At 35.7% G+C, this 15,493-nt stretch overlaps 1 protein-coding gene across 4 annotated transcripts in view; it reads left to right on the top strand.

Annotated features, from left to right (window-relative positions):
- SLC38A9 (solute carrier family 38 member 9) overlaps positions 1 to 15,493 on the top strand; it is an 85,818-nt gene that overhangs the window by 67,979 nt on the left and 2,346 nt on the right. For all 4 annotated transcript variants that reach the window (XM_065905470.1, XM_065905473.1, XM_065905471.1 and 1 more), the window contains 3 exons: positions 593 to 699; positions 9,717 to 9,830; positions 11,407 to 11,555. In XM_065905470.1, coding sequence (XP_065761542.1) covers positions 593 to 699; positions 9,717 to 9,830; positions 11,407 to 11,555 — 370 coding nt within the window. The remainder of the gene's footprint in view (positions 1 to 592; positions 700 to 9,716; positions 9,831 to 11,406; positions 11,556 to 15,493) is intronic.

The raw sequence follows: 15,493 nt of genomic DNA, 5'->3' as shown, positions 1-15,493 counted from the left end.
GTGTTTTCATTTTCTCCAGATAAATACCCAGTAGTGGAATTACTGGGTCAATATGGTAGTTCTGTTTTGATGATAGCCACTTTGTATGAGATGCAAGGTAGTATCTCATTTTGGTTTTAATTTGAATTTCTCTGATGATTAGCAGTGTAGATCATTTTTTCATGTACCTTTTGACTATCTGTGTATCTTCTTGAAAAATGTATATTCAGGTCTTCTGCCCATTTTTCATTCAGACCCTGAATTTGATCTTGCTCTGCAACATACTAGTTGTATGACCTCAAACAGAAATAACTAATATAAAGTACCCTCACATGGATTTTCCTGGTGGTCCACTGGTTTCGACTCTGTGCTTCCAACACAGGGGGCATGGGTTCGGTCCCACATGCTGCGAAGCGTGGCCAAAAATGATAATAATAATAAAGTATCCCCACAGGCATGATTTCTTGATTCCTCTTCTTTCCCTTTTCAAGTATTTGTTCAAGTATAATGTTAGCCTTAAATAACTTTATAAAGGCATTTTATTCGGCTACTAGTACTCATTTTCCAGTTGTCAGTTTTAATGCGTGTTTTTTCCTCTCTCTTTTTCTCCTAGAGATAAGATTTCAGTTTCCACAACTGACTGGGGTGCTTACCCTTGCTTTCTTTATTCATAATTGTATTATCACACTCTTGAAGAACAACAAGAACCAAGAAAACAATGTGAGTAATTACCTGAGGAATTGACTTTTGTTACTAAACCTTAACTTTTAAATGTAAACCACAAAACAATGGTCAGCAAACTTCTGTAAAGGTTCGGGTGGTAAATATCTTAGACCTTATGGGCCATGGGTTTGCAACTACCCAGCTCTACTATTGTGGCATGAAAAGTAACTATAAACAATATCTAAGCAAAAGGGTAGTTCATGTGTTGCAAGAAAATTTTATTTACAAAAATAGACAGTTGGCCATATTTCATCCATGGGCCATAATAGTTTGCTCTAGAGCTGTCACTTTAAAAAGGGGGAAAAAAAGATGTATAGCCGATAGCAAGTAGTGGTGAGATCTTTAAAAATACCCAAGTGATGTAAAAGAAAACAGGAAAAAGGAAACAAAGAATATATGGTACAAATAGAAAACAAATAGAAAGATAATAGATTCAAACTCAGTCATATTAATAATTACATTTAAAATGGTCTAAATACTACAATTAAAAGAGATTGTCAGTCTGACTAAAAAAGAACAAACTATGTACTGTCTACAAGAAACTTACTTTAAATATAAAGATATACCATGCAGACATTAAGTGTAAGAGAGTTGTTGTTCAGTTACTAAGTTGTGTCTAACTCTTTGCAGCCCCATGGACTGCAGCATGCCAGACTCCCCTGTCCTTCTCTATCTCCTGGAGTTTGCTCAGATTCATGTCCGTTGAGTCAGTGATGCTATCTAATCAACTCATCCTCTGCCGCCATCTTCTGTTGTCTTCAATCTTCCTAGTATCAGGGTCTTTCCCAACGGGTCAGCTCTTTGCATCAGGTGGTCAAAGTATCAGAGCTTTAATTTCAACATCAGTCCTTCCAATTAATATTCAGGGTTGATTTCCTTTAGGATTGACTGGTTTGATTTCCTTGCAATCCAAGAGTCTCTCAAGAGTCTTCTCCAGCACTACAATTTGAAAGAGTCATTTCTTCAGCACTCAGCTTTTTTTGTGGTCCAGCTCTCACAGCCATAAATGACTACTGGATAGAAAACAAATAGAAAGATAATAGATTCAAATCCAGTTGTGTTGATACTTATATTAAAAATGGTCTAAATACAATTAAAAGAGATTGTCAGTCTGATTAAAAACAAAACCTAATTATATACTGTCTACAAGAAACTTACTTTACATATAAAGAGATCATGCAGACACTAAGCGTAAGAGAGATGGAGAGGCTATTTTAATATCAGGCAAAGCAGACTTCAGAACAAGGAGTATTGCCAAAGATAAAGAGGAACATTATATGATGATCTTTAAGGACCAGTTCATCAAGAAGACATAATGTATGCTCCCAGTAACAGAGCTTCCAAGTAAAAGAAACAGCAACTGTTTAAATTGTAAGAAGTAGAGAAATCCACAGTTATGTTAATAATTAGTGATTTCATCAACCCTCCCTTAATAATTGATGGAGCAAATGGAAAGTAAGTAAAGATATCGAAAGCATGAAAAACACTATCAGCCTGCCTGGCATTTACAAAAGTCTTAAACAACAGCAGAATTCACATTCTTTTCAAAAACACATGAAACATTCACCAAGATCAACCATACACCGAGTCACAGAATGAATCACAATACACTTGAAAGGACTGAAATCATACCAAGTATGTTCTTTGACCACAATGAAATTAGAAGTCAGTACCAGAAAAAAATCTGAGAACTTGACAAATATGTGGAAATTAAACAACATACTCCTAAGTAACTAATGAACTCAAGGAAAAAAATTACAAGAAAAATTAGGGAAGTACTTTGAGATTACTGAAAATGAAGATAAAACATTTCAAAATATATGGGATGCAGTAAAACTGTGCTTAGAGAGAAATTTATGGCAGTAAACACCTACATTAAAAAAAATCTCAAATCAATAACCTAACCTTCTACCTTAAGACACTGGGGGAGAAAAGAGCAAACTAAACCCAAAGAAAGCAGAATTTAACCAGTTACCAGTGGCCTTGTTTGTAAAATTTTAATTCAGCTTGATAGCTTCTAACCATATAAACAAAAATCATGATGAAGTTCTAGTAGGAGTCTATACAATTATTGAAAAGTGAAAGTGTTAGTCACTCAGTCATGTCTGACCCTTTGCAACTGTGGATCTTTCTGCTAACAGGAGAGAATATCCTCATGTTTTTTCTAGTGCCTTTAAATTTGTCTTGCAACGAGAACATATTAAGTCTTCTCCAAAATTTCTTTGTATGATATTGATAAGTTAGACTCTCTGAAAAATAAATAATTCAACCACATCAGTTCTTTCTTTCTCTCTTCTCTCACCACGGTACTAGATTTTAATATTAAAAGTGGCTTTTATCAAGGGTTCATGGTAATACAAGAAAGCCATGTGTATAATGTTGCTTCATTGTTTTATAAGAACTGTAATTGAGATATTCTTTTTTTTTTTGAGATATTCTTTGTTAAATTGCTCAGATCCTTTATGCAAAGACTAGAGAGAAAATTTTCTCTGTTAAAGGCTAGGAAAACATTTCTTTAATGAACTCATTATTTGATAATAAGGGTCATATAACTATTCTTGTTTCTATTTTTGCTTTGACTTTTGGAAAACTTAAGGATTAAGTTCTCTTACCATATTCTATAACTTTTCCTAGGCAAATGTATTTTTATAGTTTTTTCCTTTTTCTGTCACCCTCACACTTTAGATTCAGTTTTTATTTTGGAAATGTTTAATCTTATTGTACTTCTGTCATAAACAGTTTTAAATCTTTGGAGGGAATAGGAAGAAAATCTTACTATCCTAAATGAACATTTGGAACTTTGGAGTATAAAGGAAAAATTGAGAATATACTTTATGGCTTTTACTTTTAAATCTCTCTCTCCTTCTTCACAAATTTCCTGACTCCTTGCCACTTGAACTAAGCTGCCAATCACAAATTTTAGGAAGTTTAGAGATATGTGGAAGATATCTTTTTTATCATCACAGGAATAGTGTATATAGTTAGCAGTGTATACTTTGGTTTCAGCCAGGTCACCTTTCTGTCCTACTCAACTGATCTCTAATGCTAATTTAAACCAAGTACCACAGAAACCAATTTTGTGAAGTTGGATTCTCATGTTTTGGGTCGTTCTATCCATAAGGCTGTGTTTCTCAAACTTCACCACCAAAGTCCCCTTAATGAGAGAGAACACCTTGTACACCTGAGAGTCTGGGGGTGAAGAAAACAATTTCAGTGGAATCTCACGTTTTATCCTAAATGCTCATGCATATTTTTATTGTGCTCATAATTAGTTTGTCTTACTATAAAACAGTCTTAACACAATTGTTTAAGTTACAGGCAGACTTCACTTTGTACAGTTCCCATATGCATGAATTTCAGTTACTGTGGCTTAGTTAGATTATATCTGTTCCCCCTAACAACATGGTTCAAATTTAGGTTACCACAGGGTTTGAGCTTGCATAAAGTAGTAACTGGGAGCTTCCAAGGTGGTGCAGTGATAAAGAATCCACCTGCCAATGCAGGAAGGACTGTACAAGTCAATGAATCACTTACGGATCTTCATATGGAATCAACTTCAGAAAATCTTAGCACCTTAGAAAACTTCACCTCAAGCAGTTTTTTTCTAGTGACTCCCAGAGTCTTGATTGGCATCTGAACTGGTCCTTTCGCTTTTAGATTATTTTCCTTTGTGCCTCTGATCTAGTCCACACACCCCTTCTCCAGAGATTTTATATTGTGACTGGTCGGAGTAATTCTCCCTTGATGAGGTGTTAGAGGTATCTTCCCAGTACTTGCAAGCCTTGGCTGCAGCGCACCTTCCTGACTCACCTGCTCCCAGGAGTGAACAGCAAGAGGCAGGAGCCAGCTGACCCCAGCAGTGCTGCAGCTGCAAAGGCGTCTTCCTCAAAGAGGTGTCAGGGCCCTTTCACAGTCTCATGCGTGTGTGTTAGTCGCTCAGTTGTGTCCAACTCTTTGCAACCCCAGGAATTGTAGCCCACCAATCTCCTCTGTCCATGGGGATTCTCCAGGCAAGAATACTAGAGTGGTTTGCCATTCCCTTCTCCAGGGGATCTTCCCAAGCCAGGGACCAAACTCAGGTCTCCTGCGTTGCAGGCAGATTCCTTACCTTCTGAGCCACCTGGTAAGCCCCATGACACAGTCTCATACTACCATAAAAAGAGAAGACTGTCTACACTTAGTTTTGCTTCTGAAAATTTTTAAGTGGAATAGCTTTTCTCAAAATTCACATCAGCTTATCTGAAGGTATGCATTCCTCAGTGCAAGAAGCAGACTGAATAGAGAGATAAATATTTCTGTTTATGGTCCCCAAAGTACATAGGAAGAGTCCTGCCTTTCATACTATAACACTCAATGGATCTTGAAATCTATATTCCATATGTAAATAACCATAAATTAGTTCTTGTTTCTACTGAGTTTGGGGACTAGCATTTTGTAGAAGTAGTATGTGAGGTTCAGGTAATAAAATTTGGCTCAACTTTTGTCACTTGTGGAAAATATTTTTTTAAAGGCTTAGAAGTAAAAGTTTAAATGGATGATGTTTTCTTACTGTCTTAATTGGTTGAAACCAGTATATAAAATGCTTGCCCAGTGACTCAGCAGTAAAGAATCTGCCTGCAGTGGAGGAGATACAGGTTCAATCCCTGGGTTGGGAAGATCCCCTGGAGAAGGGAATGGCTACCCACTCTAGTATTCTTGCCTGGAGATTTCCATGGACAAAGGAGTCTGGCGGGCTACAGTCCATGGGGTCACAAAGAGTCGGACACGACTGAATGACTAACACTTTCATTTTTCATTGTATAAATTAAGCTAAATATGTACCATATTCTGAGAAAACTTTGTCATCTGATTTATTCAAGGAGGTTTCAGTAGGTAATTTGAGTCATTGAAGTTTTGTTAATACCGTGATACAACGTTTTCTTGCGATTTAAGTCAGAAAATGTGAAGCTTGTCAGGAACTTGGAATTTTTAATGTTGATTTTGCGTTAGTCATTCAGAGATCAGGTAAAAAAAAAATAAAAACTTTGAAAATAGAAAAGGAGACTTAAGAATAGAAAAGGCCTCATTCTCATCTATATAAACTATAGTTGTACTTGGATCTGAAGACATTTGTGAAGGAGAACAGTGAGGCTCCTAAACAGGGGTAGTGCTCAAATTTTCCAGGTTTTCCAAATTTGACATAATTTTATGAGGTTTTCTTTTCACTAAACATATTTTTACATATGTAACTAAATGAGATATAGTTTCTGTTTCTTAGTAAGACATACCTTACCCCAGAGAAAGTTGTAGAGTTGAAGATCATCCAACTCATTCCTCATCATCAGAATACATTTGCTATATAACCATCCTGAGTCTGTGAACCACCCTCTTCCTATTTCCTCATCATGTTTGAATCAGAAGCTATACCATGCTTGTTTTGTTTTGCCTATCTTTATTTAGTTTTATTCCCTGCTTAGTTCTTTAAAAACTATTTGAGGTGCTCATAACTTAATTTGTTATTTACTTTTTTCTTCTTACGAATCTTTGTAGTTTACTCAGCTATATATGTCTGTAGTAGTGTTTACGTAAATGTTTGGGGTAGGCCTGTCTCTTTTTCAGTAAATGCTCCGCTGGATAGTCACTATGAAAAGTATGTGGAACAGAAAGATTATAAACCATTTTTGAGAAACAGAATGTGCTCCCAGGCCCACTGTGCCCCACTTGGCATCCTTCCTGTCATTACTTCTGTACTGCCAGCCCTGCCAGCTGCTGCTTATTTGTGAGGCAGAGTAAGTTACTTTATTAATATACAGGGTTCTTGACACATTTACCAGTTCTTATGGTCACTTGTGCTGATTTTTAAATATATTTTTTACTTTAAGCCTCATTTTCTAAAAGATGGTTTTTTTCTGCTGTTTTCCATTAAAGAGGCTCTTGAGAGACCATATCTCCAGGCCTAGAACAGTGATGGCTTGGGTTCAAAGCCCACATGTGTGCATGCTATTCATAGGTGGCATGTTTCCCAGGATCATGCTAAACCTCAGCTGCTTTTATATTAAAACATCATTTCTGTTCATTAGAGTATTTTCAGATGAAAACAGTTATTTTACAACTCGATATAGTTCTACTGAATGTACCTTTAAACTACTGAGAAGTAGAACTTTTCTAATCATTGTTATTTCTCTTGCATCTGTATGTGTACTTTATTGTTATCTTTTGTTACTCGCTATTTGGTACCTCTCTTTCACTGTTTTCTTTACTATTGTTTATTAACTGTGACACAAATGTATTATTAAACTAGTTAACTCTCCATTGTAGTAGCTAAGGGCATGCAGTTTGGAGCCGAAAAGTCTTTGGTTTGAATATTGACTTCATCAACTATTCACTGTGTAACCATGAACAAGTGTTGTAACCTCTCTGCACTAATTTATTTCTCTATAAAATGAAGAAAAGGATAATACCTACTTTAGTGTACTGTGTTTTGTACAGAGCCAAGTACCTAGAAGCACTTAATAATTGTAGACAACATGATTATTTTTATCTACATTTACTGAGTTCCTGCCGTGTGCCAGGTATTGTCCTGGGTATTGGGGATATAGGGCTTCCCAGGTGGTGCTAGTGGCAAAGAACCTACCTGTTAGTGCAATAAGAGATGCAGGTTTGATCCCTGGGTCGGGAAGAGCCCCTGGAAGAGGGCATGGGAATCCAATCCAGTATTCTTGCCTGGAGAATCCCCCAGACAGAGGAGCCTGGCAGGCTGCAGTCCATAGAATCACATAGAGTCAGACTCAACTGAAGTGGCTTTGCACGCATGCACGCATTGGGGATATAAAGATGAAGACACAGTCCTTATCTCAGGGATGTCATAGTCTATTAGTATGGACCAACTTGGATGTAGAAAAATTTAAAGACCAACATAATAGAAGAACTATTAACTTTGTCTACTTTGGGGTGTGAAAGAATATTTTCTTTCCGGTTGATATCCTCATATCATAAATATAGATTCCTTTGTAATAAAAATTAATGATGATTACAATACAGGGTAGGAGATGCCATATTTCAGATGTATATGCAGTGCTTTAAGAACAGGGAAGCAGAAGGGGGAAACTCTCTCATCAGGAAGCCCTTGCATCCTCGACTTTTTATCATAGTCAGATTTTCCCCAGCTTGCTAAGGTATACATCTTTGCAGAAAGCCTGCCCAAAATAATATGCTGATCAGGTGGTGTATAGGCTAAAGACTATCCATGAAATGGTAGCTGTTCCTCTATATGGATTCATAGCTCTCTGACACAACCATTTTGGCCTTCCAAGATTTTGTGTTTTGCAAAACTTCTTTGTTCTTGAGTAATATTGAGTAAGCTAAGGGTGGAATGACTTTCAGACATCACTCTGTGAGACACCTCCCCATTGTCATGAATATGGGGATTGCCTGGGCCATTTCTGTTCATACCTCACAAGACCGTCAGGCAACTCAAAGGGTGACTGAAGTCCAGCCTGGGATGGGCCCTAGAGCTTCAAGAACTAGAGAAGAGACTTTGAAAATTCTCTGGAGGTTTTTTCGGCCTCCCCTTGTTCACCCCTACACAGTTAGAAACTCTTAAAATGCTGGAAGCAGTCTCCATAGTCCAGGTTCCTGTAGTTCCATAGCCTAACGAAAGTGTTAGTGAAAGCACGAGTCACCGAGTCATGTCTGACACTTTACAACCTCATGGTCTGTAGCATGCCAGGCTCCTTTGTCCGTGGGATTCTCCAGACAAGAATACTGGACTAGGTAGCCATTCTTTTCTCTAGGGGATCTTCCCAACCCAGGGATCGAACCCGAATCTCCCGTGTTGCAGGCAGATTCTTTGGCATCTGAGCCACCAGGGAAGCCTCTACCATCTAATTTAGGGATTGAAATCCCTGTTTTGTTTTCAAGCTGATTGTCAGCTTAGACTTGACTTTTGGGTTTCTCATAGTTTGTTTGTTTACTTGTTTTTGAAGTGAATTTATCAACATTTAAGTTTAGAACTCTCTACTATTGCTTTAGCCCATTTAAGGAGAAACGTTTTCCCCAAAATCAGAAACGTTCCCTAATTTGTTACTGTGGTATCAAACTAAAGCAAAATTGTATATAATTTTTTTTCTTATCTGTTTTCTTAGCTTTCAAAGTAATTTGTGTTTAAAATGAAAAATGAACAGGCTTATTGCCATAATTTAGTTGTGCTGAATTGTTTGGCCATAACTTTTGTGGTGATGGAGACCAGATTTATGAGCTGTGGGATCTGTTCTGTTTGGATCTGACAGCTGGCTCCATTAAATATCTTGGAGCTTTTTACTTTGCATGGGGATGGTTGGGAGGGTGGGAACAGCAGTGGACGAAAGCAGTCCACTTTATTTAATGTTCTGCATTTGTTTACTGGCTCCAATCATAACATGGTGCAGCTGTTTGAACAGCTGCCTTTTGATTTCTTTTTGTTTACTGTTTAGGTTTATTAAGCTTGCCCTTAATACCTGCTTACTGTCTGCTTTTTAACTAGCTTTCGTACTTTATTAAATATATTTTAATATATACCAGTCTCTTTTGGGCTAGGCATGCTTTGATGATCTATGAAGTTAATTCACTAAAAGAAAGAAAAAGTTTTTAATTCCATAGGTCATACAGAAAGCAGCCTATTCTTGATTTCTTGTTGTCCTTTAGCTTTATTATTTTAGTTAAATATTTTATAATTTGGTAAATAAATTGCATTTCAAAATTAAGTCCAAATCTCAATCATGATAAACCACAACTTATGTTAACTTTCTAAGCCTGCCAACAGGTAACTTAGTCTACATACTCCAGATAGTTTTTTAAAAGTTGTCAGACTAGTTGTATGTGAATTTTGTTTTAACAAATGTCTCTGAACAACCTGGATACCTAGGAGATATATATTTACACAGAGAGAGCAAAAAGATAAATATTATATTTATTTGTTAGTCTTATTATTTAGCCTATTCAGACATACTTACTAAAAATTTATTCATCATTGTGGGAATTTTATTCTCTCTTTACAGGTGAGGGACTTGTCCATTGCTTATATGCTGGTGACATTAACTTATCTCTATATTGGAGTCCTGGTTTTTGCTTCATTTCCTTCACCACCATTATCCAAAGATTGTATAGAGCAGGTAAGGCAGTGTGTACCCTCTTTGTGTGATTGTTTACACCTTCATATCTGCAAGGCAAACAGTGTGATACACTAGCAATGTATAATACCAGACAGGCCTGGGTTTGAATCCAGTCTCTTCTGTTTACCATCCATGGGGGAATTCAGGCACCTTCCCCATTTTTTGTGAGCTTCAGCTTCCTCTTCCATTAAATATCACAATAGATACTCCATAGATTTTAGAAGGACTCTCAGAAACCTGTATGCTGACACCTGTGGTACTCAAATAAATGATTCCTGTTATTTGCTTCATATTTCTCATATTACTAGCATAATAACAGATTATGCTAGTAACAGTCTTGAATTTATAAACCCTCACAGAGACTATATTCAGTTCCCTGATTTTCTAAAGTCCAGACCTGGAAATGTCCTGAATAAACTGATTTCTTAATTCATCAGTCCCTGATAATAGATTTGACACTCATTTTGGTACTAGGTGGCAAGCATAAAAGCAAAGAAAGACTATTTCTTAAAAAGACAGAGGGAGAAACAGAAAAAATAAAAGAAACATTCTTTTACTAAAAGGCTGCCATAAATAATATTTATTATTTGATTTGACCCATCATAAACCTGGGAATAGCATAATCTGTAGTTTTATGTAACTGAAGAAGTCCTCACAGAAAGTACCATTCACGGGTGATTTTCATTCTAGTCAGAAGAAATTCCTCTAAAAAAGTGTAGTGGAGTACAAAATATGATTTATTACCTATGAATTATGAAAGTTATTTCAGCATAATAGTGATAATATTGTTCTCATCTTTTCAAGATAAATAGGTTTGACTTGTTGTTCTTTTGACAGTTTGAAATGCTCTCTTGATGTCCTTGATTCCAAAAGTTCTTTGGCAGTCAAATGTTTGCTGAAAATTCCCCTGATATGAACAATCCCATATAAATTCCCACTTGGGAATAAGAATATCTGTGGTATTTGTATTTGAAAGGGAAAAAAAAAAATCTGAGTGATTGGCTTTCTTTTTCTTAGATGCCAAGTGAAAATGGAGAACAGAATCATGAAAGGAAGTAGAAAAAATTTCTTTTCTATTTATTGATAGACTATAGATAATAGTGATAGTAGGTAATAGATATACTCTCACCTTATTCTATAATCTTTAAAAGTGCTACAGTGCATCAGAGGAGAAAAAGTAAGAGAATTATTGAGAATGAAATAGCATTGAATTAGCTTTTTAAATTTACTGAAACAATTATACCTCATGTACTTATAGAGCAGTACTTCTCAAACTATCAGTGGTAAATAATGTCTTCTTTGTTGTTGTTTCAGTGTCAAATCAATTGCAGGTTGATGCTTTTGTAAAATAAAAATGTGCCAATGTCAAATTTCTTTAAGTTTCTAAATACTTACTTTTAATTTCTGTACTTAGCTATTGAAGAGTAATAGTTAGCAAATAGTTTGTGAACGGGCGCCATCCCACAAAACCACACAATTAGAGTGACACCTGTGTTCAAAATAAGCAAAAAATTCCATTTTATAAATTTGTACTTACTGAATTTGATTTGTAACATTATTATCTTTCTTGGATTAGAATTTTTTAGACAACTTCCCTAGCAGTGACATCCTGTCCTTCATTGCAAGGATATTCCTGCTGTTCCAGATGATGACTGTGTATCCACTCCTAGGCTACTTGGCTCGCGTTCAGCTATTGGGTCATGTCTTCGGTGACGTTTATCCTAGGTAAGAGTTCTTCTCTTGACCAGCAAGATGTGCCAAGCAACAAATGACTGTGCAAACAGGTCAGTTTAAAATGTGACTGATCCTTTTGCTATGAAACTTTGCTAATGAAAACAGTTACTAAGGATAGACCTTTGGTGTTCTTTTCCCAGAAGAACCTTAAAAATAGAAGCCGCTTCCTTGTCCAGAATGATTTAAAGTTAATTCCTGCCCGTGTAGATATTTTAGCTCTGATATCAGCTATACTTATCTTGTGATTTAGTTGATATTTATCTACTCTTTGCCAGGAAGTTAGTAGTATGTAGTACCTGTGTTAGTAATGTATGGTTAATGAGAAACAACTCATTTAGTTACTGGTTATTGGTATTTACTTGTATATTTATTACCATTCATGCAGTTGTATATAAACAATAATGGTTTAGGATTGAAGGTGAGATACATAGCAAGTTTAAATTATCATTTACTTCTATCATGATTGCTGTAATTTTCAATCTCTTGTTGGTGATGTAAGAGTTTGAGTCCTCTTGAAAAATCTGTTCAAAGCTAGTCACCCTCATCCAAGAGAAGTTTCCATTTACTGAAACTTCCCTGTGGGCCCCTGGTTAACGCCTACTCTTACATTTAGTTTTATTATAGATTATTCTAGTAAAAAGTACCTCGTCCTAACCTATTTTATTGGGAATAAATTATCTTAAATGAAAAAAGCTTTTGGATAAAATTTGAAAAAAGTTACATGCGCTGTAACCAACTAAACAAGTGGTCTTAACCAGTTTATTTGAAGTGAAGTAATGCAGTCTTTCCCCTCATTTAACAAATAATTGGTTATAAGTATGTAGTTTTAAAAACAAAATTTTTAAAAGCGAACATCAAGAGTTACCAAGCCTCTAGCCTTGACCACAGCAGCAGCTACAGTTTTCACATTGGATTTCAGTAAATGTAAGAATCCTATTGTGTTTATACGCCCTGCTGTATTTACATTCACCAAAATAATAAATACAGTTTAAGTCATAGATGAAAAAAAAATTGTAGGTAAATGCATTATTCCGGTTTTCTGCTGTTATTTTGCATAATGTTGGCTGTTAGAATGTTTTCTCTTCTTGGAAAAAGTCTGGAATTTCCCTCTTGCATTCACATTACATTTCTTCCCCTACCATCAAGAACACATTATCATTTATCCTACAGTTGCAAGTACTCTACACACGGCATACTTTGGAACATACTTTTTGACCTCAGGACCCCTTAACACTCTTAAGGTTTATTTGAGGACCCCCAGGAACTTTAGTTTATGTGGGTTATATCCATCAATATTTAACATGAAAAATTAGAGCCAAACTTTTAAAATTTTATTAATTTATTTAAAAAGCAATAATAAAACCATTACTTGTTAACATAAGTGATATTTTGAAAACTAACAATTTCCAAAAAATTTTCTTTTACATTTCAAAACTTTTCAATGTCTGATTTGCTAGTAGATCATTGGACTATCCTATTTTCTACATTCATTCTCTTGTAATATGTAATTTTTGTTTAAATATATGAAGAAGATACACCCTTCCATGGACACATAGTTGGAGCAAGAAGGAAGTACTTTTAATAGGCTTTTCAGATCATTGTGAATATTTTTCTTTGATACTGTGCCAAACCTTGACAGGTGGTAGTTTTATAAAAGTTAGTTGAATCTGAAACTCAGTTACATTAAAAGCCATTGGTCTGTCTTACAATTTGGATCTTCTACCCATGTATGATTTTATAACATTAGGTTTAGTCATTTGGAAAATATTGGTTCACTGAATTCTATAGATATTCCAAATATTGACTCATTTCATTATATATTATCAAAATCCACTTTTGCTATTATCACCACCAGTTGGATTATAGAAGTCTTAGATATTGGAATACTGTCCAGTTCTCATGGTGGCAAATACCAGCTCTCCAAATTCTAATTTCTACTTGAAAGCTCAAATGTTATGCTTGGCAACACAAACTACCAGTTGTTTTTCTTGAAATGATAAGATCATATCATTTATTTTCAAGAAAATGTCTGCCACATACCCAAATCTAAAGAACCATAGTTTGTCTGTCTTTCAATTAAAAATGGTCTTTGGAAAAAACAGCACAGTTGTCCCCCAGTTCAGTTGCTCAAGTGCTTTTCCTCAAGACAGCCACTGTACTTCAGTATGCCGCAGATGTGCTTTATTATATACTTCCTATTTGATCAAACAGAATATTTACGAGATGTTTGTTCAAAGTATGAGATTTTGCGCCACAGCTAGAGAAAGCTCATGCACTGCAATGAAGAGCCCACGAGTCACATGAAGACCCAGCGCATCCCAAAACAAACAAAAAACAACACCGAAGTATGAGATTTAGTAAAACTAATAATTTTCAGTCCTTTATCAAGGACAATTTTTAATAAAACTTTTTTTTTTTGAGAGTGTTTGGCAGTAAAGAATACAGAGATCGTTGCAGCTACCTCTATCCAATCTAAGGGGGCAACAGTTTACCCACCATTGCTTTTGCAAAGCAAGTAATGTTTTGTCTGACTGGAAAATAATTTTTACCTCAGAGCTTCCTGGAAGGGAATTGGAAACTTCCCTGAGGTTCGTGGTTACACTTTGAGAACCACTGCTTTGGAAAAATACACAAAATTGTTTCCTTTTACAATACAGAAATAACAGAGGCCCAGCCAATGTCTCAAACCTCTGAAGCAATTTTAAGGTTGGAGTTTTTAGATAAATAGTAAGATCTGGAAGCCTGAATATCTTTGTAATTCGTCAAGATAGAGGACTAACCATTTACTTGTATAAATAATTTTCCTTATTTTTAATTCTTTCTGTAATCTTTCCCAGGGATTAATTAACCTCTGATAACTTGGGCTCAAAAGATTGCTTTGATATGTAACTTTGACTTTTAAGGATCATTTTGGGAGGAAATGGAGTTATTTTTCAAGCATCACATTCCATCTACCATATGATTATTTCTGTCCCAAAATTGATTTCCCAAGCCTTGAATTGTTAACATCTAGTTCAGTTTACTTAGCTGATATTCTGTTCATGGTAAATACTGAATAGCTTTACGTGACTAAATCTGAAAAATAAAAACCTGCCCATTTTGCCTTTCCTTTGATAAAATTTATTTTTCTAATTATAAAAGTAAAATAATACTTTACAAAGGAATACTATAAAACATACGAAATTTATCAGGTGTAGAAATGAAGAAAAACTACCCCAAATCCCAAATTGTAACACAATCACTACTTCCTTTTAGTGTATTTCCTTCTGATATTTTTTCAAACATTTTAAGATTTTCTTGTGTAGTAAAAATCTAACTAGCTTTTTCCTCAAGTTGCCTAGATAAATTTTTACCATCTAGGTAACAGTGATTATTTATTTTTAATATTTTAAAATGTATTCCATCAAGTAAATTGTTACCCTGCCATATATCTAGGGTGCTGCTGTCTTTTTACAAATCAGTTTAGTTCAGTCGCTCAGTCATGTCCAACTCTTTGAGACCCCATGGACTGCAACACGCCAGACTTCCCTGTCCATCGCCAACTCCCAGAACTTGCTCAGATTCATGTCCATCAAGTTGGTGATGCCATCCACCCATCTCATCCTCTGTCATCCCCTTCTCCTCCCGCCTTCAGTCTTTCCCAGCATCAGGGTCTTTTCCAATGAGTCAGTTCTTCGCATCAAGCGGCCAAAGTATTGGTGCTTCAGCTTCAGCATCAGTCCTTCTAATGAATATTCAGGACTGATTTCCTTTAGGAGTGACTGGTTTGATCTCTTTGCAGTCCAAGGGACTCTTAAGAATCTTCTCCAACACTACGGTTCAAAAGCATCAATTCTTTTTACAGTTCAAAAGCATCAGTTCTTTTTACAAATACCTTTATGTTAATAGTTTTTAAATTTTCTTTTGATATTCCACCCAAATGGAATTAC

Source organism: Muntiacus reevesi, chromosome 14 (genome assembly GCF_963930625.1).
Source record: "Muntiacus reevesi chromosome 14, mMunRee1.1, whole genome shotgun sequence".
In the NCBI taxonomy this organism is placed as follows: domain Eukaryota; kingdom Metazoa; phylum Chordata; class Mammalia; order Artiodactyla; family Cervidae; genus Muntiacus; species Muntiacus reevesi.
Note: the sequence above shows the minus strand (reverse complement) of the source record. Positions and strands in the feature narration are given on the sequence as shown.